Source organism: Anser anser (assembly GCF_964211835.1).
Source record: "Anser anser genome assembly, chromosome: 1".
NCBI lineage: Eukaryota > Metazoa > Chordata > Aves > Anseriformes > Anatidae > Anser > Anser anser.
Window position 1 is genome coordinate 82,521,585 of NC_139720.1, and position 25,627 is coordinate 82,547,211.

A 25,627-nucleotide genomic window follows, 5' to 3' on the forward strand; every position below is an offset into this window, starting at 1 on the left:
TTTCATTTGTGGCTTTCCTTTCAACTTTAATGTAATGCAGATGCAGGCTTCACTAAAATAAATGTCCAGTAAACCATAAAATAATGCTGTATAGGTGTTGAGTCCAATTTACTGTTACAGGCAAGCTCCTTTTCCTTTTCAGATAAAATAAGATCCAAGTGGGGCTTCTGTTTTTAATTTTAAAGACTACAGATTATTAAAACCTGAAACTTTGCCCTCAAACTGAGTCATATTTTGGCATGTAAAATTTAGTCTTAAATCTAACACATAAACTAAATCAGAGCCCAGAATCTCAGCAGTGTATCCTGTCCAACAAGGATGACTGAAAACAAAGGTTAGGCCTGGTTTTCACTCCTCATTATTGTTTAGTATCTCTTCCTTGTGGAGCCTTATGATATCTCTAGTCTTTCACTTAAAATTTCTGGACATCCAAAAGCAGGGTATGTGAGGGCTACAAGTGGCCATTTGCCCGAGGCTGAGTAACCATTATGAGCAAATAAAGTACTTAGATATGTTCATGTCTTCTGCCTAAAATATAACCTGGCTTAATTATGCAGGCTGAGATTAGAGTTTAAATTAACAACAGCACCTCATGCTGCCTTACCGGGCTGCACAGCCCCCTCGCCACCTTGTCATCTCTCTGACGGTAGCCCTGAAAAATACTTTTTACCCTTCAAAAATGTTCAAGGCCTTAAAGGTATTTTTCCAATTTAAATTAAGTTTCAAGCATATGTCAATTAAGTTGCTTATAATGATCCAAGAGATCCAAGAGCATTGAAATTTGATTAGGGTATTAAGGTACTGATTTTTACTTCTAGCAAGACCACACAAGACTTGATATCGAAGTTATGCTTCAGATTTCCTCTTGATGTTTAGGGCATATCTGAAATGACTGAACAAAGGAATAATGAAATGGCAGTTTAATGACAGAAGTGTCTTGTTTTTTATAGTCTTGTCATGGAAACTATGTATAAAAATAAATTTCAGCACACTTTGTCATTATAGTTAGTAAAACAATCAAAGATGCTCATATCATCTCTGATAATTAACAGACAAGTTTTAACCATTGAATCAGAGAACAATGAGATATCCTTTCTAGTGTTTAAACTAGAATGAATTTGCTCTGCATTTGGTAAATTTAATATGAATATCAATTTCAAAATATACTCAAAGCACTGCTTTTTTAAGATCAATTTTCAGCTGCCCTTTTAGGGAAAGATGCTACAAGGCGGTGCCCAGCTATCAGGAGTTACTTAAGCTTAGATCCATCTGGCAAAGACTTGACCAAAAATCACCCTCTCCCTTAAAGTCTGTTCTGTTGTGGTATAAAAGCTGAGGAACTGGGTACCCATGGGCTACTTGTCAATGACACCTCCATACTGAAGCCATGGCGTAATGTGAGAAATATCCTCTGAATCTTGTAATATTAAGTGCTAAGCACTGGCATATTTACCATATTTCTTTGTCTTTGCTGTTCCTTGGGGCTCTGTGCAGTTTATCAAATCAGCAATACCATGAAATTAGCATTATTTTTGGATTTAATTTGCTGGAATATAAGTAAAAGTTATTGTACAATGTAATTTTATTTTAAAATTTTACTGTTGGACTAGGGTCTTTAGGTGGACAACTCTCTTGTTACGTGCTCTGAAGTATTACAGCTTTTCTGAAATTCACCCTGTTTGACAGGCCACGATGACTCACATTTGCTCCAGACAAGGAATGCTGTATATACACTCAGACCCTCAGAATAAGGCCTAATACCTCTTTCATGTTCATAACAGAAATGACAATAAGGATAGAGCATTTCAACACTTAATAAAACTAAGTACATATAATTTTGTGATGAATATTATGTTTTCTGCTGATTAATAAAAGAAAAATTGGCAAAATGAGACAGGAGAAGCATACTCTGTGTAAGTGCTAGGCTGGATGCAGTGTGGTGTCATCAGAGAGATGGGAAGTACATCTAGGATTATAATGTAAAATGACCAAGATCTTCACAAAGTGGCCATCAATATGTGTTTATTATATATGTGCATATGGCAGACAAAACTATGCTGTCATTTCATGTCTAACAGATGACTTTGAGCCAAAAATATTTACTTTAAACCAAACTATTTAGAACTTGTTTTTGGTAACATGAATTCATAGCTATAGGTTGTGGACAGAAATCCCTAAAGCAATTTCATACACCCCACTAAACAATCATCAGACTGGTTTACTGCTATTCTAGACTGGATTAGGGTAGTGTAAGCTGCCGTGAAACTAAATTTATGTCACTCATCAGGTTCATTAGTGATCACATTTCCCCTTCAGTTGTCAAAGGTAGACAATTCCATTTTCCCACCCCGTTCCTTGATATCAGAAATGAAATTTGTTTCCTGAAATTACTGGCCCTTTATTTCCTTTCTTTACTTAAGAAGTCCCCCCCCACCCCCAACAGTGTTTGTTCGAATATTCATTTCTTTGCACTATCTTGCAAGTATACTTTGTACTGAAAATGGAATAATTACATCTATTTCTGTTCCAACTATGCTGTTCTTGGACTCATTCTGTTGCTGAGTTGACCTGACATATTCTTAGCTAAGTAAGGCATGTCATTAGCAATTCTAATGTGCTTCATTTGAAACCCACATGCAGAAGGAAAAAGTTTTAAAAATGTAAGGAAGACTAAAATACTGATCCCTACAGGATAATCTCTTTCAAAACAGAGGGAACATCATCATAATCTCTTTATTTTAGAAATCATTTTGCTCAGAAGAACAAAAGGATTGGAAGAAACAAGAGACATTTAGCCTTACTTCTTTGTTTTCATACTTATTTTTAATTATTTTCATCTCACTGTCCCAATTCTATACTCAGTATTCAATTATTGCTCTTTCTGGACTGAATTTATGTTCTCTCTGTTATGTTCTTTATCGTAAGATGTATTGTGATGCTCATTTCCCCCTTAAAATCTTAGATTCTGGAGCCAGGTTTTTGTATGAAAGACTCAAAAACCTGTTTTCTTTTTAATTTTTTATCCTCTTTTTCTTATCATTTTCTTTCTTACCTTTTCCTTCATTACTTACCCTTACCTTCCTCCCTTCCTTCCTTCCTTTCTCTTTTCTCTCTCTCTCCCTCTTTTTTTCTGATTTTAAGTAACTTTACAGCTCTTAAATGTCGTGGGGAAAAAGCTTAAAAAGAATGTGAAGTTTTTTTTGCTTCCAGCACTAGAACTCAATATTTTCAGTATTTAAAATATGATTTTAAATTCAAACCATAATCTTGGGGGCTTATTTCTGAGTCAATAAGCCTTAAAACCTCTTTGATATTTATCATCTTTCTATGTGATGCTATGAACGTTGAAATCTTGAAAACCCAATATAAAAAAATACCTATGTGATGTTGTATACCTATGTGATGTTCTAATACACATTAGAAACTACCTACAGTACAATTCATAAATACTACAAGCCCCTAATTCTAGGCTGTAATGATGCTTAATTAAAATAAGGTTTCATAAAACATATATCTTTGTGGCTAAGAAGTACCCTTTCAACTGAGTTTTTTGTTTGTTTTTGATGGTTTTGTTGTTGTTTTAATCTGTATTATGATCTAATAAACTTGATAAAGTAGGCTTCTTTATTTCTCTGAAGGGAGCATAAGTATATGTACCTCATTTACTTAAATGTATATATATTATTCCTGCTAAACATAATTTGTAACAAAAGATGGATATGTGGAGTTACCTTTATTTTGCACATTGGAATCTGATTCTGAGGAAAAAAGAAAAAGTGGACTTTCTCCTCTGAAAGTGAACCGGTAGGAAGGGCACATTCCTTGCTCCAATCTCTTCTTCATACTCTTATATCTGAAAGTTTACATTTGCCCACAGTCTGTCTACATTCCCATCTGCATGGTACTAATGGGAGAAAACTGAGAAGTCAAGGGCATTTTTTTCTACACCTTGATATATCAAAAGGCTTACAATGCAACTTTTTCTGTATCATTTAATTCAACCTGGCATCTGTAGTGCATGTCTCCTTCCACAGTGAAGGGCTGAAACATAGAAGTTATCACTATCAGTACCAAAAGCAAAGATGTTATTACGCCCCTTCTGATTACATGTGATTACATAAGCACAGAGGAGGAATGGAGAACATGAGGGATGATTTTCATGAATTTTTGTTATCTCAGCTGGAAGTTCCTAGAATCATTCGGGAAAAGAAAATGTTTATTCACATCTAAAAAGAGATTCTTATGGCGTGAGTAACTCTATGCTTTCTTCACATTTCCTGGCTGAAATCTGGGTCAACACAATGCCAGGTAAAAGGACAATCTTATTAATGTGTGGAAGAAGGAAAAAAGGGGAACACTTTGTATTTCCAAATCTTTCCAAAGTGTATAAAATATTTGATTCCACCACAAACTTGGGAAATCAGGTCTGCCACTGGCACAAAACTGAATCTTTTACTTACGTGAAATTCTGACGACTCCTTTGTGACAGAAGTGTTTAGGTATTGACTGAAAATTTTTGTTTTCATCTCTTTTCTGAAGAATTCAGCTTAGATAATCAACATTTTAAGCCACACAAAGTAGGAAAGCATCCTCTGATAATGTTTGGCTAGCAGAAGTGAGTGAGAAGGACTTTTTTATGAGCATGAGCTTTGGTAAATGAACATGTGTTCTGTTGTATTTAATGTCTACATGGGGAAAAACTCTACCAGTAGAAGTTTTCATGCCCTTTTTTCTCCAAAAACATACAGGTGTGTTTAGAGTATGCAAATCTTTCTTTTGATCTCTGCTTACAGAAACCATACTGCTACACCTCCTGGTGCCTCTTACTCTTCAGTGTTTCTGTCTTTAAATTGCTCCCCTTCGTGTCTTCTTCCCCCAGTAAGACAAACACTTATTTTCCCATTTTAGATATGAGGAGCTGAGATTAGATTTTCAGCACCCTCAGTTCCCAGGTACAAAAAAAGAACAGCCCAGAGAGAAGAATCCCAGGTTAGATGATTTTAGCTTTAAAGGCAAACAGAACAGATGATTGACATGGTACTGGGGACATGTTTTTGCTTAGCCTCATTCCATCCAACAACTGTCCTCAATATATACTACACAATTTCAGTGCTGGTTTAAAGCTCCCCAAAGTTCTCAGTGAATAGTTCAGTGAATAGAAACTGATGCTTCTTATAGGTCAATGATAGGCACTGGGCTTCTGGAGAAGACTACAGAAGAATGTACAGATGTCTTTCATCTCAGATCACCTGAGATGACCTGAGATGACATCCCATTTCATCTATCAGATGAAAGAGAGTGTCTCAGGAACTGCATCTGACTGCTACTGTCGCTGCAGTGAGGCTAGGGGTGAAGCATGCTGGCAAGGATCCTGGTGCTTCAGTGGGCTGCCTCCCTGGCAGCACAGATCCTCTCTCCATCAGCTGTTGCTTCTTGCCTGGTTATTCATGGCCTTGCAGTGTAGATGGTGGGGCAATACCTGTTTTCCTTCTGGAGAGCAGTTTGACTGTCCTAAGCATCTGTCTATTTTGCCTTTCCCAGAGTTGGCTTGAACAGTTTAAATGGGACGCATCAGGATCACATGGAACAATTCCCGTATTCATTATAGTATCTCTGGGACAACTCCAGCCATTGTTTCAAGACAACTTCATATTAGGAGATAGTTAATGTGTTTTAGCTCTTTTTAATATGATTTAGCAGCTGGGCGTAAGAACAACAGATCAGACATGCCATCAGCCAATTCACTGAATGCGAGTTTGGAAATCTTGGCTGTATAGCCCCCTGTCTTTCACACACCCATCTCACAGATTCACTGAGGTGAGCCCCCCTCTCTCACTCTCTGGAGGGAACCGCAGCCCCTCCTTGTGCCTGCAGCCCCTGCTCCCCAGGCTGAAAAGGCCAGCAAGACCAGAGTGCCCTGGCTCTGACTGCTGCCCCAGGGCCCTGTGTTGCTGCAGGTGAGCTCAGACCACGCTTCCAAGTTTAGAGGCCCATGCCTTGATGTTCTAACAGGGAAAGTGTAAGTATTTGTATTAGGTCATGTAATTTTGTATTGGTATGTTGTGCAATTTACAGATAATAATTTCTATTAATTTCTGTCTGGTATGATGTCCAGCACTGTCTGGATGTTATTATCCATACAATGGCAGATCTGAAGAGGGCTTGGGAGCCCAGTACTCAGCTGGGACAAATCAGCAGTGCTGTGTTTATGTCAGTGAAGTGATATTGTTTTACCATAGCTACAGCACATCCCTTTCTGAGCATGTTTGCTATTGTTAATACTCACCTCAGTGATAACTAGATAACTGTGCAGTTACTCTCAAAATTTCTTGCTTGCATTTTTTTCCGTCTTTCCCCTTTCTACCTCCTACCTCCTCTGTTTGGACACCATTATTTATACAGCTTGGTATTGCTTTTTGTTAAATCTGTCTTTCCCAAATGTCAGTTTAGGTTTACCTGAATTTTATGGGACTGACTTGGAAATGTTGAATAAAATTCTGAGTTTCATCTCTTGTCTAGACTTCTGCTAAGCCTCCAGGGCATTGTGGATGACAAGTGACAGCTTTTAAGATGAACTTTTTCTTAAAAGTTGTTTAATCCTTCTAAGGAAACCCTTCTGAATAAAATGAATCCAAAGTGGTAATTTCCTTAAATTGTTTGATTTAGAAGCTTCTCTGGTTTCCTGTTCTTTGCAGGAAAGATTTTGCCTCATATATATATATATATATATATATATATATATATAATTTTTTTTCTTATGTTTTCTTGAATTTTTGACAGTAATGTCACTGAAGCGTGTGAAGATGACTAACTGCTTAGAGGTCTAACTACATGCTCAGTGGCTGAAGTACACATTGCTTGTAAGTTTGCATGTTTATTGACTTGATAGTAATTAATGGAATTAATTCTGCAAAGAAGCAGTTCATGCAGGGCAGGAAAGTCTTTTAGGTGGCTCAGTTGCTGTTAACAGTTTTGGCGTGAAAATGCACGAGGTGCAACTGAACTCTCTGTTTGGCTGTTCTGCCTGTTATTTTAACCAATACATGTTTTCCAAAGTAATTTTTCTGAAAAAAAAAAAAAAAAGAGAATAGGCTATTCTGTTACAACCTGTGGTGGAAAAGGAAGGTATAGCATGATGACTTCAGGCTCAACAGATACTTCAATTTCCGTCTCTTGCTAGATCAGGTTAATGCAGATCAGCTCAAGATGGCCTGGTTTGCAGTACCTGCAGGATTTCTGTGGTGTCACTGATTGCCTTGATGGCAGTGGTTCCCACTGTGCTCCTTTTGCAGACAGTGGCTACCCAGAAGAAGTGGCAGGATGCTGGTGTTCAAAACAAAGCAGTGGTTGCATGGCATGCTGCTGCACAAAGGGCACCCATCTGAGAAGGGATGAGCGCTGTGCTGATTTGTACTTGCTGGTGGATGATACAGCCCCCCAGTTGCTTGATAGTGGTTAGCACTGCTCAGCTCTCTTTAAAAACAAGCCTAGGAAAAATGCAGGGGTTTATTCCACCCCTCCCACTCCATTCCCCAGATAAAATGCTTCTTTTGAAAAGTTCCCTAGGTTTGTCAGCAAAGATACTCTATACTAGTATAAAGAATATTGTATATAGTATAAAGAATACTATGTCCACTTGTGTACTTGTGTGTACATCTAGCAGGGACTTGCTGGACATCAGCTGGTAAAAATCTCTCAAGATTGCTTTTCCACTGTGCATCCTTGAGAGTGTCACAGCTCATATTTTTTCCAGGCAGAAATAAATGCACACAAAACACGTGCATGCACTATGAATCTGATGTGTTCAGGATGTGTCAAAACTTCTGCACAAGCTACACAGGTGACAAAAGAATGTGTAGCAAGTCAGGTACATTCTGGACATATTGAATTTACTGTGCATACACAGATTGTCTCCACAGTGCATGCAAAGTCTGGATGATCTGTCACAGATGAGTCATAGTCACTACACGTGCACTGTGGCAGTGAGATCTGGATAGCTGTCAGCTCCCTCTGAGCTAGTGCTTCTGGGAACCACTGGTCTAAATAGATGGATGAAAAGTGTCACGAGGGTAGCAGAGGCCCAGAGCATGGGCTCAGAGGCTTACCAGAGCCACAGCAGGGAAAAACCAAAATTTTCAGCTTCCTGAGTTCCTCTTAAATATCCTACCACTGGATTGTTCTGTTAGGATACTTAATTTCATGATCTTTTTACCTGTATTCTGAACTGTTAAGTTCAAAAGTAAATTAATGTGTGCTGGGGAAAATGCCACTAAATTTGTCATAAGAGATATCCAGAGTCAGCAGCTCCTGTGACCTGTATGATAGGTGGATTAACTGGAATGGGAGCATTCATGAAGCCTTGCAAAGGAGTCTTTTCATGCTGGGCATGAAGGGAAAAACCCCAAAGAATCAGGTGTGCTTGTTAAAGAAAGTTTCCTGGTGCCTTCTTCACATCCTACTGCTGGAAAAGTTAATAAGGAGTTACCAGAAATTATTAGTTATGGTATTTATAATCTCCAATTGTGATACTGCCTACAGCAGATACCTGTCATTGTCGGACCTATTCAGACAGGTCTTTTTGTACATCTTGTGTGTGTTCAATTAACTTACACTGATTGATGATGACTCTTCAAGTCTGTTTTCTATTTGGGAGTGTGACCTCTGTTGCTTTGTGTTCCCCATATAGGTGTCTACCTATAACCAAGGCCTACTGATTTGGGTGAAGTGTTTCACAGCTGTTTCAAATCTCCATTTGTAATTGCTTTGAGATGAAAGCAAAACAGTCCCATCAAGTTAAAATATTTTAATAGCATATTTAACACTGTATTTTAAACTTCATTCCTACATGGAGGCTGTGTGGTGGCAAGAATGAGCCCTTCAGAGTTCACTGATTCTCCAGAAGAGAGATCATAAACTCTGCATACCAATACAAATGAAAGAAATTGATATATCAACCTCTGTTTAAATTACTTTTATAACATAAGTGTTGAGGGGATAAGGCACAGATCGAAATAGGCCCCTGACTCAGAAATGGCCAGCCCGTCAGAAGGCAGAATACTGAAAAGGTCATCTTGAAATGGCATAGGACTGTATTTCATAAAATACAGGCATTACATTTCTGGAACCTCATTTGTGTGACAAAAACTGTGACAGGAACAGAGGTTGGCACAAAATCAATATACTCAGGCAGGGTCTGTAATAAATAATAAAAATGAGGAACAGCATAAATTTTAACCAGTTTTCATTACAAGTTAAAGCCAGACTGATTTCCTATGTGATCTCTTGAAGCTGCACAATTTCCAAAGACGCATCAGCAAAGGTATATTTTTCATTTTGGATGAAAGGTGCTAAGATAAGTATCAAAGAGAAAGAGAGAAACTGAGGGAAAGAGAAAAAGGGCTGTTCATCACCTTCATTGTGCTTGGGTGATGCCATCTGGAAGGGAGATGTGGAGGAAGAGGCAGGAGACAGGTTGGGGTCTGCCATGCCCCATCGTGGCCCCGCACTCCCCTGGGGCTGAGGAGGCTCAGCTCTTTAGGTGTTATTCAGTCCCGAGAAGTCTGTTTTATACAGTGCTGAACAACTTCTCACCCCTGAGCACAAGCCAGTTTCATGTCTTGCAGAGCTTGCTCAACACTGAGGTCCTGACACCTTCATTTTCCAGTCAAATGTACCAGTAACATCAATTAGCAAGCATAATCCTCTTGTGTGAATCTGTCACTGTCCTCTAAAATGTAAGCTGCGCTGCTGCTATGAAATGATAAATGCGTTAGTTCTGATTTTATCAACCCAAATGGACACGAGCTCTGTGGTCTGGCTCAGCCTGTGGTGGTGATTGTCTCGCCGAGACCTCCTTGGGCAAAAGGAGTGACTCAGCTCTCCCTGTTCGCCTCCCCCGTGGCAGCAGGGAAAGCAGAGCCCAGGCCTCCACAATAGGCCTCTGCTGAGACTGACAACTTCCTGCGACTGCAGGTTAACCTTGTTATGACAGCACAGCTGCAGTTACCATTGTACGCGATAGCACGCTCTTCCCAAAGTAATAGCAGCTCTTGGAATCACAAATTGCAGCCAGTGTTTCATCTCTTGTGTTGTTATTTAGCCACAAATGACTCTGACATCAGTTTCTAATGGCACAGACATGCTTTTTTCGGTTTTCTCCTGAATGGAAGGTTACCAGGGAACAGTGCCTGCTACAGTGGTTCTATTTCATGATTTTGTAGTGAAAAATATGAACCTGTGTCCACTTCCATGTTCCCATTTGACAAGTGCTTTGTTACTGAAACACCTTTCCACCATCCCATCAAGAGTAATAGTAATCAGATGCATCTGTATGTCACTGTACATTGCACATAGTTCTGCCTGGAAAACAAAAAAAAACAAATAAAAAAAAGTGCCTTAATGCAAATATTATGTTGAAATTATGTTTTTATTTGGAGTGTACAACATTCTTTTTTATTAGTGGAGAGTTTATTTATATTTATATATTTATATATTTATTTTTGTCGTAGAAAGACTGATAGAATCTGTGGACAAAGTAGTTTTTATTACTGTCAAAATATTTCAGGTAGAGGGTATGTTTACTTAGCTTCTTGTTTCTCAAATTCCCCTTTAATATTTTCCTTCTGTCACATTCCAACACTTGTCAAACAAAACTCAGTGCTCAAGGCTGGCTCTCTGACCATTGACCATTTTTTTTCCAAGTGTTGGCAAAGTACCACATTCTCTCTTTACCTTCTGGATAATTCCCCAGGTAAATATACTTTTTGGATAAACGTCCCTCTACCTTATGGATAACCATTATATGATGTTCATTACTCAAATTGCCCAAATGTCTATGCTACAATCTAATGCACAAAAATCCAATAATATCTGAGTGCTTCAGAACTAGCTATTATTAGAGAGAAATAAATTTTTGAGTGGATATTTTTAGTGTTGACAAATGTAGAGTGTAACATTATTAAATTTCTTTAGTTGCACTGTGTGTCTCAGGAATGTGCCAAACCCAGTACAGCTTTTAATTGCTTCATTCTCTACTCAGTAATTTTCCTGCTGTTATTAGCATGTGCTGCTCAGCAGTCACTCTGAGCCAAGGCATTTGTCGGAGGTTTCTTTTGTGTAGTGTTTGTGTTCTGCCTCTCAGCTCTCTATAACACAGTTCTGCACATGAAACTGCTCTACTCCATGACTGATTTCAACTGGCACTTGCAAGAACTCAGAGAAAATATATTTCTTCATAAAGCAGGCCTTATAGCTATAGCTGGGTAGAAGAATCAGTATGGGTTATATTTCTTAGATGGCAATGCAAAAAAAGCTGAAAATATTTGGAAGATCTATCAGCACTTTGCAAACATATGGTCTTCAATCTTGTGGGGAGGGAGAAAAGCAAATAGCGGAATACCAGCATCAAGCACCTGCAGGCACTAAACCTGGGTTTGAGAATCCTCTGTCTTGTGCAGTCTTATTCATTCTGTGGGTATCTATCTATCTCAAGTAGAGATGTAATCATTTTATCTATGAAAAATGCATTCAAATAAGGGTAAACAATGAATTATTTTAATATTAATTTAATATTTTTATACGATATATCTTGGATTCATCAAATTTCGAGCAATGTTCTATTGCAATAATTTATTGGAAGATGCAAATCTATACACTCTGCTGACATGAAATGTAAACCATGTAGGAATATAATGACTAAGACAGATTTACAAATATATTCAAGCAATGGATGTACAAATTCAAATTTTATTCCGAATTTCAAAGTTAGTAAAATGGGACAGGTGATGCCTACCAAGGTGAATTGACTTACTCAGCTGACAACATGCTGTCACTGTTGTGGAGATTGTATTGAATCCAGAGTGTCATCATTTTGGGGTTGTAATACAGGACAATTTCAGCAAAATGTCAGCAACCAGTGTGGAACCAGCAACGCTGTGGAAGGGCCCTGGCTAAGTGTCTCTGAAGGCAACTGCAAAGTGGTTTGCAAGTTACCAGACTCACATCAAAGAGAGGAAAGTTTAGTTTCTTTCACTGAGACAATCAAAGCAAGACAAAATGTAAATAAGAGAGCTTAGGCATTTTGGAGAGGTCCTTCAGAAATACATACTGCAATAGCAATGTCTTCCTTAATTAATTATGCAGTCTGAATCTTTTCCATTAAGCACTTGGCAAAAGTATTACCCTCTAGCTCTCCCTACTGGATTATTATTACATAATTTCTGTATTTAATGTGTGTAATGTGTCTCTGTGTTAAACAACTAATTAAACAGTAACGCAAACATATATGGTATAGATGCTTCATATTTTATGTGCATTCTGACATATTGTTTCTTTATTTTATTTTGCTTATTTTGTGATATATTAGAAAAGGTACTATTTCTTCTGCTGCACTTTACAAAGAGTCATTCTAGAGCATGAGACTATTTCTCATAGATGAGACTTCCAAAAACACCTAGGTGATTTTTAAGAATTTAAGGTGATTTTTCAAATGTGATTTAGATTCTTAGATGCCTAAACCTCAATGTCTTTCACTGAAATTTAGTTGTCTGTCTGAAAAATCTTTTAGTAACATTTAATTACATGCTGTTCTAATTGAATTGATTTTTGAAAGCTAAGGGAAAGAGTAGTCTATTTGTATTTCATGTTTCTGCAATACCCAGTTGTGGTTCTCTGCTCTTTCCAGGGGAAAATATCCAGCATGGATATTTTAGGTGAGTTAAAACATGAATAGGTTATATCTCATCTGTCTCTCTCTGTATATCTGACATATCAGGACTCAGCTAAGAGAAGGCAGGGTCCTCACTGATTAAAATTTTATTAAAATATGTTTACCCACATTTTGCAATGAACAGTTTTTTGCTGATGGCAAAAAGATGGCCCATTTAACTCATTATGCCAAAGAAAAGGTGTAGCTATATTCTTATCCAAATGATAGAGCTTGTGATATCAGAAAATTTAATGTTTTTTCTGAGACTTGACACCTACTGAGAAAGTTTGGAAAGAATGTAGCCACACTATGACAATAAATGTGGTAATTTGTTTATCAAATAATTTGGGAGAACTTTATTGTTTTTCCTTAATTGTTGCTTCACTGCAGAAATCTATAAAACAAAAGAAAACGTTTTGTATGTACCTATGGTCTGTACTAAATATGAACTGATTTTAATTTTACTATCACTGTAAAATCCATATGCTGAAATTTGACCAAACTAAATGATATATATATATATCATTTTATATATATATATATAATGTATTTGTGTGTGTGTGTGTGTATATATATGTATATGTATATGTATATGTATACACAGCTAAATTTGAAAAGGACCAGAGACTGATCCCTGTGCTGAAGGCAAGAGGCACTGACTGTCTGAAGTCTTTAAGGATATGGCAGGCTTGACCTCAGCAATTTGTTGGCGAGGACCAAAGCAAACTAAGGGAATGAGATAATGATTAAGCACAAGATCAGGGGACCAGCGGTCAGATTTATTTTTTAATCTCTGTCCACCCCCCCCACCCTCCTTTATTTTTTTTAAGTACACTAGATATTCCCTGGGATGCCTAGCAGATTAAACCTTTAAATCTACACCATCAGATAGCTTAGACCCTGATTTGGTCCTGTCTCCTGGTCTCCTTATTATACAGAAAGTAAAGCGGTTCACTCCTTAGCTGTTTTTCTCAGCAAATCATCTAATTCCTTTTGGGAGGACAACATGATACAGCTTTGGGAAATGATCCTAGAACCACCTCTATACCATATGGATGCAACTGCAGCAGGTTTGACTCCCTCAACTCTCTGCACACCTCCAACGCAATTCCTGCAGTCTTTGCATCCTTACCTACGCCTTTGTATCCTCATGCTACACCCTAATCCAAGCATTATGCAGTCTTGAAATCTTGTTATAGAAAGATGCAGCAGCACAGGCTGTGTTTTGAATTAAACACTATATGAAATATTAATCCTATTCAGTGTGGACATGGACCTTTCATCCAAGAGAGGGAAGGTCCTTTGTTGGGTAGGCATGGGTCTCTCTTTACCACTGCTAATGGGGACCAAGAATTTTGGAGGAGACTGGATTCTTTCAATGCTGTTAGTGTAACCATAGTAAATGCAAGGTAGAAACTGAGATTTTAGGTGGGCTGAATTTCTGAACGGCCTGTTTATTCATGAGCAGAGCAAGGGCACTCCTAGTTTGGGCACTTTAGATTAGTACCAGAAGATACGTTTCCTGAATCTGGGCCAGTATGAAATTTCAGGTCAAACTAAATTTCCATTACATTGAAGTTTTATCCAATATAATTAAACATTAACCTCAAAACATTTTAGCAGTGACACTGCTGAAAAATGCCTGGACCTATAAATCATTCTGTACAGAGCGTCTAGTTCATTTCTCTTTTTTTGTTTTACCACTTGAAACTCATATTTTAATGATGTTGGATGTTTATGTAAGATAAAACAAAGGATTATATGAAAGAAAAAGATGTTTTGATTTCTTTTTGTTTGATTTGTTTGTGATTTTTTTTTTGATGTCTTGATTTCTTTTTTTGAAAGGTGTTTGATTGTACTATAATATTGGCTTGAAGTATAAACTCTTTATTTCAGAACTGCTTCTCAGCAGCCAGCAATTCAAAAAGGACATCATTTGTAAAGGAGCTCAATGTGAGCTCCCAAAGCTATGCAGTGGCAAGAAATGGCTAAGGTGACATGCGCTGCACAAGGAAGAGAGCTACAAGCAGGGAAAAGGACTGACTTTTACCTCTGTAGCTGAAAAATATTAACTTGACTGCATCTACCTACAGGTTTGCTTCAATGGGAACAAGATATTAAAAAGCTAAGGGAGATATAGAGAAATCATAGAAAAGAAAACTAAGCACTGAGTTAAAAATTCCATATATTTTAAGAGAGACATATAAACATGACTTGTTTAATTTGTGGAAAAGCAGTTTGAGAGATGATTTTGATTATATCGATAATCTCTCCCAGTGGAAAAATGTCTGGGTACTTACTGCTCCGCAATATAACGGAGAAAAAACAGAGCCAGTATGTGTGAACTGCAGCTGCATGAATTCACATGAGAAATAACAGTTTTGATGCAAAGGTGATTAACGACTGTAATAAACCACTGACATAAGTGATAGATTTTCCATTTATTGATATCTTCACATTAGTCCCCCCCCCCAAAAAAAAAAAAAAAAAAGACTACTTGGCTTAAAGGTATTCACCTAAGCAGAGCTCATCATTAGTCTGCTGTACATTCGTATATCTGCTATACTGCTTCTGTGCTAGTTTGTTTCACAACTGTCATGGGTCCAGCCCATTAATATAATACTTGTATGCTGTAGTCGTATGTTTGAGAGAGAATCCCTCCTAAAGAGATGAGCAAATGTATGAAACCATCTGTCAAGGCAGGAATCTGAAATTTAAATGGATGTGTAAAGTTCTGCTCCTCCAGAATAATAACCTGCAAAAACTTTCAGCTAATCACTTCCTTATATTATCAGATGCACAGATGAATAAATATACATATATAGTTACTACAAAAAGATCTTAATTGGTACTTGATGCTGAGCTTGTACCTTCTTTTAGAAATGTTTTAAGGTTGTGTCTAACATGGCTGTTCTCAAATTGGGCAAGGCTCCTAGTATCCACGAAAATTCCATCTGGTTTCAATTCTTTCTGCACTACCCCTTTCCCTCTCCTTTTTCCTTTCCTCAGAAATGCTTTCCTCTTTCTCAGTCACAGGGGAATATGACGTTTACTGTGACCCAATCAGGATGAAGAGACAGAAAGCAAACAGGGCACAAAGCCTGTGACCTTAAGTAAGGTCTACTTGCTGTGTAGGTGTAGGACTGGAGAGAAGAGCACCAATTTCATTGCAGAGAAGAAAGAGCCTGCCTTCTGCTTTTTTTTTTTTTTAATTAAAACCATGAACATCTAGATGAATGTGAATAAAATGAAGCAATATGTTGAGCTGAAAAGAGCAAAGACACCCCAACTTTATAGTAATATCAAGAGCCTCTTACAGAATTTATGGCTTATTGAATAGACCTCCCTAAGCATATATACATCTCACCTGACATAGAATTATAGTGTTTAAAAACAAAACTGTACACCTGCAAGAAAATGATGAATGGAAGGACATATCCACAAAGCACTTTATCAACTGCCTGCCACTTTCAGTATAGCAACCAGTAAAATCTCACTCATTTTGACAAGGAAAGAATCATTAAAAATATATGCATCTGGTGGAGAAACTGGGCTAAAGATGGTCTACTAATAGCACCGTATATCAGTATGTGACCTGGTGTGGAAAAAAAACCTGCAGAAAACACCCCTTTAAGAATATTTATAGGAATGAAAAAAACTGTATTATGCCTTCAGATATCCTATAAACATGTCTTAAAAACATTTTAGATTGCCTGTTAAAGGGAAATAGATTTTTTAATAATATAATGTAAAAGCAACACAGTTAAAGTGAACTTGAATTAAAAAAATATTCTGCACAATAAACCATATAACAACTGGATAATCATATAGCTGACAAAATTTGTTGTCACACTTATTATGAATATATCCTGCTGTTTAGATTAATCTATTTTATGATTCTTGTATGCATTTCATGTAAAACCCACTAGCAAGATGCTCACATGTATTTCATTTAAAGCCTGCTAATTGACACTTTTTTCATCTTCTTCCACAAGCAAGATCTGGAAATAAAATATCTTCTGCCTGCTGGTTGATCTTTGATCCGTGATCCTCTCCTGTTGAGAAGATTTGAGCTGCAGCAAATAGAAATAGCATTCTGTGTGGGCTGTGACTAAACTCAATTCAGCACATTTGGGGAGTGCTAAACGAGTCAGCCCTCATTTGCTGTTTCTGACTGGAGTCAGGAAAAGTGAGATAATGAAGAGCAAGAACAAAATATCCCTAAAACATATACATGAAACATTCCCCTCCACCCACCTCCCCCCATGGCTTACTGACAGAAGTAATGTGTCAAATGTATTTCATGATATAATTTATTAATACTTGTAACTTCAGCAAGTTCAAACAATATGCTTTTCACACAATGGAACAATGGTAGTACATATATATGTGGGTATACATTTGTTCTGAGCACAGATAGAAAGTATGCAATGAATACATTCACCCAAAACAGTTGTCTTCTAGAAGGAAAATGTGCTGTCAGCCAAGAATCATGTACATGATAGACAGTTGTTTCAGAGGAGGGATGCTTCTAACGCATCTATACAAGAGAATGGGACTTACTGGGTATGTTTCTTCAAGCTGTGCTTTTCTGTTCCCCATTTTTCTTGTCTCCCTTTTAATGCACTGAAGATGGCTAGGAGGAGCACTTCTGCTGCCTGCTCTCTTTTACCAGGAGTTTTGCAATTGTTGTTTCTCTTGAAGTTCTAAGAATTGGAAGGCCTATGACCATGATAAGATTTCAGCATCTATTTTAGGGAGAAAAGATGTTTCTAAGTGATGTGGCTGAAAAACAAAACAAAACAAGCAAACATGAAAACACACACACACAAAACACTTCAAAATAAGATCCATCTGGCTTTAAAACTGATCAGAGTAAAGAAAATGCAGTTCAGAAATTATTTTGAAGTCACGGCTGTACATCAACCAGATGAATTTTGAAGGGGAAGAAAGAATAATGGGGGATTTGATTCATGATTTTAATACATTGATGTTTTTTAAGTCTGCAGAAAGAGAAGAGACAGAAGAAAATACCAGAAAAGGCACTGAAGATGGGGTGAGCATATGGAAAATGGAATGGCAGAGAGGGACTATTAGTGAGTATAGGGTACAAAAATTTTTATATATTTTTTTCCCATGTCAATCGCTTTGATTGTTGTTCTAGATTTTAGTATCCTTAAAATTAAAAACGAGTACATAAGTTCCCAACAAAACATTGAAAGAATTGGAGAAGTAGGATGAGAGAAAGGAATAAATCATAAATGAGAGGCTTTTTATCAAGTATGTACTCTGCCACAGGAAAAAATAAAAATAAATTTGAAATTGTTCTGAAAGAAGTGCAAGGTACTTTTATTCTACACATTTTTCCATTTAATAGTTTAAGACAGGACAAGCTAAAGGCAAGGATTACATTCTTATGCCAGTCAGTGTTGTATTAGATTGAGGTAAACTTTTTTTTTTTACAGGTTTGAAATGCCTTTCTTTTTGATATGAAATGCAAACTTGTATATATTCTCCTAGAGCGAAATGCACAGCTCTTCTGCCTCCCACTGATAAATCAAGGCAAACAAACTATGCAATGGGACCACTCATTCTGCAAACCGTGCATATGGCTCAGTGGATAGCATGGAAAAGGAGCATCAAGGTGAGTTTGAAAAACCTTCTGAGTGAGGGGGAAGTGCTGACATTCAGATAAACATGGTTTCATAGCTATACAAAAGTCTGACCTGCTGAATACCACAGCATCAGCAAAATAGATGAGAAAAATACTTTTCTTACATTAATTTATGTTGTGTTCTTTATTCATTGCTTGCTGCAGAGTTGCATAGTTGAGCACATATACCTGGTAGATAAACTTAATTGAAGAATAGATTTAAAATAGCAGATTATAGTATACTATATTACAACTAGGGGGAGGGAGTATTCTCGGTAACAGATTATGGGCTACTCTAAATGTACTTTTATCTAAGTAATTATTTTTAGTATGGACATCTATGTCTGCTGTAGTCCTGTATTATAGCTAGGAAGGTTGTACTATAAACCAGAGTATGTATAGGCATAAGCCTGAGATGTTCTGTTCCCCATATACTCATTCTTCATTTCTACCTTCCATAGTTTGAGGTCTTCCTCAAACAGGTAGAAATCTAGCTTTTTTTTTTTTTTTTTTTTTTTTTTTTTAATTCACAGTCCAGAATACAGTTCTGGTAGAAAATCAAAATTCATGTTCCATGAATGGAGGAAATGCGTGATTATGATACTTATTTTTCTTTCCCATAATTGAAGGCACATTAGTATTGGTAAGGTGCACGAAGATTGGTCATGCAATTAAGACTTTATTCATAAGAAATAGAGATTTCTGGTCTATTGCATATGAGGGAAGCAGTAAGGAAGCCTGCTAACTAGCCTGTCTGATTACTCGCCTGTCTTAATGGCATGCTAGTAATCAGAACATAGCCATGGTTTTCTTTGACACTACTGGATCTAGAGAAAGAGTGTGAAAATTTGACATCATGGGCACGGCGTTCCCTCTCAGGTACACAATTAGTTGTATCTGGACAAGGACCTTTCATTTTCCTACTCCTTAGCCTCGCCTCCTAAAAAAAAGAGGGTTATGTTCTCACATTGTCCCTGTGTCTGCTCTCTTGCTGTTTTTTCTTAACATTTGAATCCATGCACCACTTTGAAGTATATGGGATGGAAAGGCAGAGGCTTTCCAAGATCATTTCATTTCTACTAGTTTCTTGACAACTGGTGACTGTTGGAGGGGAGATACTCAAATTACTACCTCTAGCTGAGGCAATGTCTTAATAACTTGCCTGTCTGTCCATAGCTATGTACAGAGAAGTAATCTGCCTTGGGCTGCACCACACTTTTGCAGTCCAAACTGCAGAGGATATAAGAAAAAGCTGTGGGATGATACAGCCAAAGGACATAGAGAGACAAAGCAGCGAGAGCAATTTTCATGATGCAGAGTGCAAACATAAGGGAAATCAGTCTCCAGCCATTCTGTATCTTCATGATTCTGGGTCTGAAACTCCAAAACATCAAAATGGACTTTATGTCCCTCAGAAAGGTGGTGAAGGAATTGGTAACTCAGGTAGTGTTCTCCTCTATTCTACCAGTTGGAGATGCAGACCCAAGAAGAAGAAGATGAATGGATCAGGTGAATGATTGGCCACATGGCTTGTACAATGCTCAAGGTTTTGCGTTCTAAGATCTCTGATGTACCTTCAAAAGACTGGGCATGTTGACACTGTCCTTAGGGACAAAGGAACTGAGCAGAAATGGCAACTTTTTAAGGACACTTTTTTGGAGCACAAGAGCTCTCCACTCATATGTGTAAGAAAACAAGCAGGGAAGGTAAGAAAGCAGCATGGCTGAGCAAGGACCTGCTGGTCAAACTGAGAAGTACGAAGGAAATGCACAGGCAGTGGAAGCAGGGACATATGGCCTCAGAAGAGTACAGGGATGTCATCTGGATTTGTAGAGATGGGATCAGGAAAACCAAGTTTGTTTGGTTTTTTTTTGTCTTAAATCAGTTTTTAGAAAAAAATATGTATTTGGACAGGGCATCCTCTTTCCATTATATAGAATTAAGAGAGAAACTATTTCATCAAATTTTCATTGAAGCATTTATCTAGGCAGATATTGAAACAGAGTTAATAATGCTCTACAGCATGATCCAGCATTTTCTGAAGTTCTTAACACTATTGGTTACAGATTGAGTACAGTGGTACCTAGGATCTACAGATAGCAACATACTGGCCCATAAAGTCTATACAAAGTCTCAACAGACTTTTTGTCAACAGTAGTTATAAGACTTTCTTTTTATTGATAATATTACCAAAACTTTGGGTAAACATGGGTCAATTCTTATTTGGCAATGCAGTGGTGTCTCTGTTAAGATTAGGAATCTGAAGGGCACTCTCTGCATCAGAATATTTGGTAAGGAAGGTGACACTGAGTTAATAACTCAGTTTGTGATGAAGGTTATTAAAAATGAAGGGGAATGTAGAAAGACGAAGACAGTTTAATCTGAAGTATTTAGGGGGAAGGAAAATATGTTTACCACCTGTGGTTCAGGGTAGGGAAGCACACTCAGAGATAGCTGAGAGCATGAGATTAGTGAATGCAGTGATATCTAGGGAATTTTAATTTGTATAATTTATTCAGTCATTAATAAGGAGGACTAGAGTTTTATGTGGAACTCATTTTTATATCTGTATGTGTTACAGGCAACTCTGCAAGGAAAATCTTCAGACTGAATTTTATTAACTAAAATGGATATGGTAAGTACCACAATCATTAGGATGGATTTTGGATACAAATACAGGTGTATTAACATGTAAATGGTCCAATTTAATACAATCAAAAATGTATTAAGTAAAATAGATTGGCAATGTTTATGAGCAGAGAAGTCTGAGGACAAAAAAAAAAGGCAAAAAGATTTGGAGGATATACTGCAAAGTAGAACCTGAAATATAAATTATTTAAAAATACTGTGGATGAGTGATAAGTTGTTAAGTTATCGCAAGTAACAACAGAACAGTTGAAAATTACACGGAGTCAAAAGCTTTGGCATAGATATAATGTCATTGGAAAAAAACAGTGAAATGTAAAAAGAGCATTTGAAGAACAAAATAGAAAAATGAGTCACTGTTGCCTGCCCTGGAGGAATGACTCTGGGGAAAATATCCCTGTGAAGGGGTTGCCCCCTGTGGGGTCAAGGAAAAATATTAACAAGAGTAAAAAAATAATAAATGCAAAAGAAATTTAAACCTCTTCCTTTTCAAGAACATAGAATCCTGCTCCCATAACCCCTTCATTACAACAGTGTTTTTGAGTTACTGTCTTCCTTATATATAATACTATAAAATATCAAAGGAAATGACTTATTCTTTAAAGCGTAATAGCTGAATACTAATGGAGCAGCACTCTACAGTGTCTATCCCAGTGAGAATCCTCTTTGCATAGAGGTGCTAGACTGCTGGAGATGAAAACTCCAAAAATGTGATTCATGTGGTAAGGACAGCTTTCTCCCCAAGAAAAGGGGAGAGAAGTTCATCCAATTATTTGTGGCAACAAACACAAGAGAGAAAAAGTTAGAAGTGTAAGCAAATGGAAGAGATTGCATGTCTTTTCCAATCCATTTTTGAGTCTGCAATGTGCCCTTGCCACCAAGAAAGCTAACAGTATTCTTGGCTGCATTAGACAAAGTATTGCCACCAGGTCTAGGGAGGTGATCCTCCCCCTCAATGCTGGTGAGTACTGTGCTCAGTGTTGGACTCCCCAGTACATAAAAGACGTGGACATACTGGAGAGAGTCCAGTGAAGGGCCACCAAGATGATGAAGAGACTAGAGCTTCTCTCATATGAGGGAAAGGCTGAGAGAACTGAGACTGCTCAGTCTGGAGAAGAGGTGGCTCATCAATGATGAGTGATCTTATCAATGCATATAAATGTGGTGTGCAAAGAGGCCAGAGACAGGCTCTTTTTAGCGCCGGGACAAGAGGAAACGGAAACTGGAACACAAGTGGTGCCATCTGAACCTCAGTACTTTTATTTAATTAAAATTTAAATTCACAATTAAAAGTGAATTGTGTGGGTGACCAAGCACTGGCACAGGCTGCTCAGAGAGGCTGTGGTCTCTACCTCCTTAGTCAAAAGCCATCTGAACATGGTTCTGGGCAACCTGTCCTAGGTGGCCCTGCTTGAGAAAGCAGGTTAATCAGACAACCTCCAGAGGTTCCTTCCAATCTAAATCATTCTGTGAGTCTTTAAAACAAACAAAAAAACCATCACCATCATCAACAACAACAAGCACTATTTGCAATGCATTTAGGGAAATGTTGAACCTCAGACTGCTGGAGGGATGTCAGATGTAATCTGTTTAGAAACACCTTTCTGTTTCTAAAGAAGGACATCTTCACATTTCAGTGGTTGGTAAAGTTTAGCATATGTAGATTTTTTTGCCCTATGATAACACAGAAGATATTTAAAAATTTATAAAACATGCAGTTTTCAGGATTTTGAGATGATAAATGGTGTTGTCAAATTAATGCAGAGAGCACAGGTTCCTCTTATTTTTTTGCCATCTTTAAACTGCTTTATTAGTGGTGGACACAACAGAAAAATTTTAAATGCCAGTTGCTTTTTTTGTTTGTTTGTTTGTTTTGTTTTTTTCCTTTTCTTGACTGCACTGGCACACAGTCTAATAAGATACAGTGTCCAGAGAAAAAACTCAGGAGGTAGATGAATTGGTTCAATTGGTTCAAAATAGGACAAACTATTACGTAGAGAGATATTCTTGAGAAGAGCACAAACTCTTCCTCCTTTCCTCTAGCTGCTGTGGCCAAAGGTGTATTGTTTGGGAAAAGGACAAATCTTGAGGTTATCTGTGCTTTAGACTTTTCTAACTTCTTGGATGGCACATCACGGTTAATGTAAATGAAATATTATTTACTGCAACACTGTTTATGTTAGAAAGAGACAGTGCACAATAATGTGTTTCAGTGGGTTGACTGAGAACTACAAGGCTACAAGGCTCATTATAGGCAATAGGTAAGAAAAACACACTATAGCTAAAGCAACACCCCCCCCCAAAAAAAAAAAAAAAAAGGGGGAAAAAGAAAGCCAGCAACAACAAAACTACACCTTCAAATCCATTCACTTTCAGGGCAATGAAAATCTTCAACGTTGATGAGATTACCTAGAACAGTAACATAAGCTGAATAATCAGCTTGTTAACAATAGTTTTAGAAGCAGAAACCTCTTAGTGAACATAAAGATGCTGCAAAAGGTCTTCACACTGAAAAATGAATAATTGGAAAGGTCAAGAAAGTGCTGTTACTAAGTACTCTCCACCTCATCCATAATCAGTAATAAAATAGAAAAATGTGTACTGTATTGGATAATTGTACAAGCACCTTGGCAGAAATGTCATGGTAATGCTGAAATCAAAGCATCTTTATCACATATTTTCCTTTAATCTTAGGAGAAGCATATTAGCTGAAACCTTGTAAGAGAAGAGTAGGCTTTTTCTGTTCTGACAGTAAGCACACCCATATTCTGTACAAAAGTACTAGGTGTTTGGTATTTTAGAAGGAAATAAGTAGGAAATGTAGCCAATGAGTAGAGTCTGCATGATTAAAAGTGAATTGAGAGACAGTGGGAGAAAGATTTCATCTGAAAGAGAGCAAGGGAGGTTGTTTATCATGCTGAGTTTAATTGTTAATCCTGATGAAAATTATGGAAACTTGCTTTGCCTTTTGTACTGCAAGTTTTAGCTGTGCAATCCTGTGCAATAATCTTGGCAGTGCTATGTGGCACTGCTTGGCAGTGCTTAAGAAATAAGAAAAAATTTCCTTGAATGTGCATTCTTAAGATTTTAATGCCCCAAGGACAACCACTACCATTCATAGAATTACTCAATCACCCTTACACCGTTAATCACATTTGTTTGCTTCATTTACACTTTTACTATCTATGTCATTCAGTTTATATCTGCACTGTATCTGATCAGCAGGCAGTGACCCGACACTGTGCCTTGGATGTGACTCCCTCCTGCACAATCAGGCAGGTGGGGACCCCTCACTAGCACAACCATTCCCTGAAGCCAGCAAGGTCATGGATGTTGTTTGTATTGACTTCAGCCAGGCTTTTAACACTTATCAATGTATATAAATACCTGATGAGGGGAGTAAAGAACACAGAGCCAGACTATTGTCAGTGGTGCCCAGTAACAGGAGAAGAGGCAATTGGCACAAATGGAAAAACAGAAAAGTCCATTTAACCATAAGAAAACACTTTATTATTGTGAAGGTGGTTGAACTCTGGAGCAGGTTGCCCAGAGAAATTGTTGAGTCTCCATCGTCAGCAATAGAAACTCTGAACCCAAGTCACCACAACCATGACTATCCTGCTCTAGGTGATGTTGTTCTGAACAAGGGGTTGGAATCCGGTCCCTGGTTTCAGTCCCTGTGAGTCTGTGATTCTGTAATTTTGCAGAGACATGTAATGGTTCAAATAACTTTTGTTTCTACCTTTGGGAGGCTCATAATCTTCTGGAGAAAATGTCTGGGGATATATATATATATATATATACACACATATACACATTTAAATATTTTTCATATAAAATTCATTTTCATAATTAATTTTAATTATGAAAAGAATTTATGCATAAATGAAATAAATGAAATAAGCTATCTGCAGTCAAAGAGAGAATCTATGTTTTTACGAGCTGGAAAGATGTCTAAGAATTCCTGTGTCTAAAAGTTTCCATGCTGTCATTGCAATAAATTAAGTTTCTAATTAAACACATGCTCACATACACACTCTTGGATGGGAATGCTGTGGTTGATCAATAGCCCTAGGCTACACGGTAGCAGGCAGAATTATAGCAAATGGAACTGGATGAATGGGTTTACTTAATGACCACAATATGATTTATTTCATTGGTGGGAAAGGGTGGAGGAAGACATCAAACTGCTAAAAGTACTACCTGAGCAAATTAAGATATGATCTTACAGGAGATATGTTCCCAAGAGATCCCATGTGAGTGCAGCAGATCAGAGCTCAGATCATTCTTAAAGAAGCGAACTTGATGAAAGTGTCTCAGCTAATCTACATTCAGCTTGTTTTCCATTTGTAATTGAGAAGCCTTTTGATTATTTTTTTAATCTAGATACCTTAAACGTGGACAATTACTGCTGACTGAATCAGCACATTTACAGAGTGTCAGGATTTTGCCAGTTGTAGGAGTTTGTGGAAGCCAAAAAGGGGTGGGAGATCAAAAAGGAGTGGGAGGCCAAAAAGGGGTGGGAGGCTGAAAAGAGGTGGGATTCTGGGACAAAAACAGAGGACAAAAAATATCGGAGGCCAGAAATGCATGGAAAGTAAAAAAAAAGCGTGGGAAGTCAA

General features: G+C 37.5%; 2 protein-coding genes across 4 annotated transcripts in view; one reads left to right on the plus strand and one right to left on the minus strand.

Annotated features, from left to right (window-relative positions):
* Window positions 1–20,297, plus strand: part of LOC310903953 (uncharacterized protein) — a 47,710-nt gene extending 27,413 nt beyond the window's left edge. The window contains exons 7-9 of one of the 2 annotated variants that reach the window (XM_083848062.1): window positions 17,709–17,762; window positions 18,227–18,350; window positions 19,828–20,297. In XM_083848062.1, the coding sequence (XP_083704188.1) occupies window positions 17,709–17,762; window positions 18,227–18,350; window positions 19,828–19,872 (223 nt within the window). In that variant the 3' untranslated portion in view covers window positions 19,873–20,297. Of the gene's footprint in view, window positions 1–6,780; window positions 6,861–8,686; window positions 10,700–17,708; window positions 17,763–18,226; window positions 18,351–19,827 lie in introns of those variants that run through there. The other variant, XR_014587955.1, reaches the window with a different exon arrangement.
* The window catches only part of LOC310903964 (uncharacterized protein), a 104,215-nt gene continuing 95,944 nt past the window's right edge, over window positions 17,357–25,627 (minus strand). Inside the window, exon 8 of one of the 2 annotated variants that reach the window (XM_083848085.1) lies at window positions 17,357–17,491. In XM_083848085.1, coding sequence (XP_083704211.1) covers window positions 17,460–17,491 — 32 coding nt within the window. In that variant the 3' untranslated portion in view covers window positions 17,357–17,459. The remainder of the gene's footprint in view (window positions 17,492–25,627) is intronic. The other variant, XM_083848086.1, reaches the window with a different exon arrangement.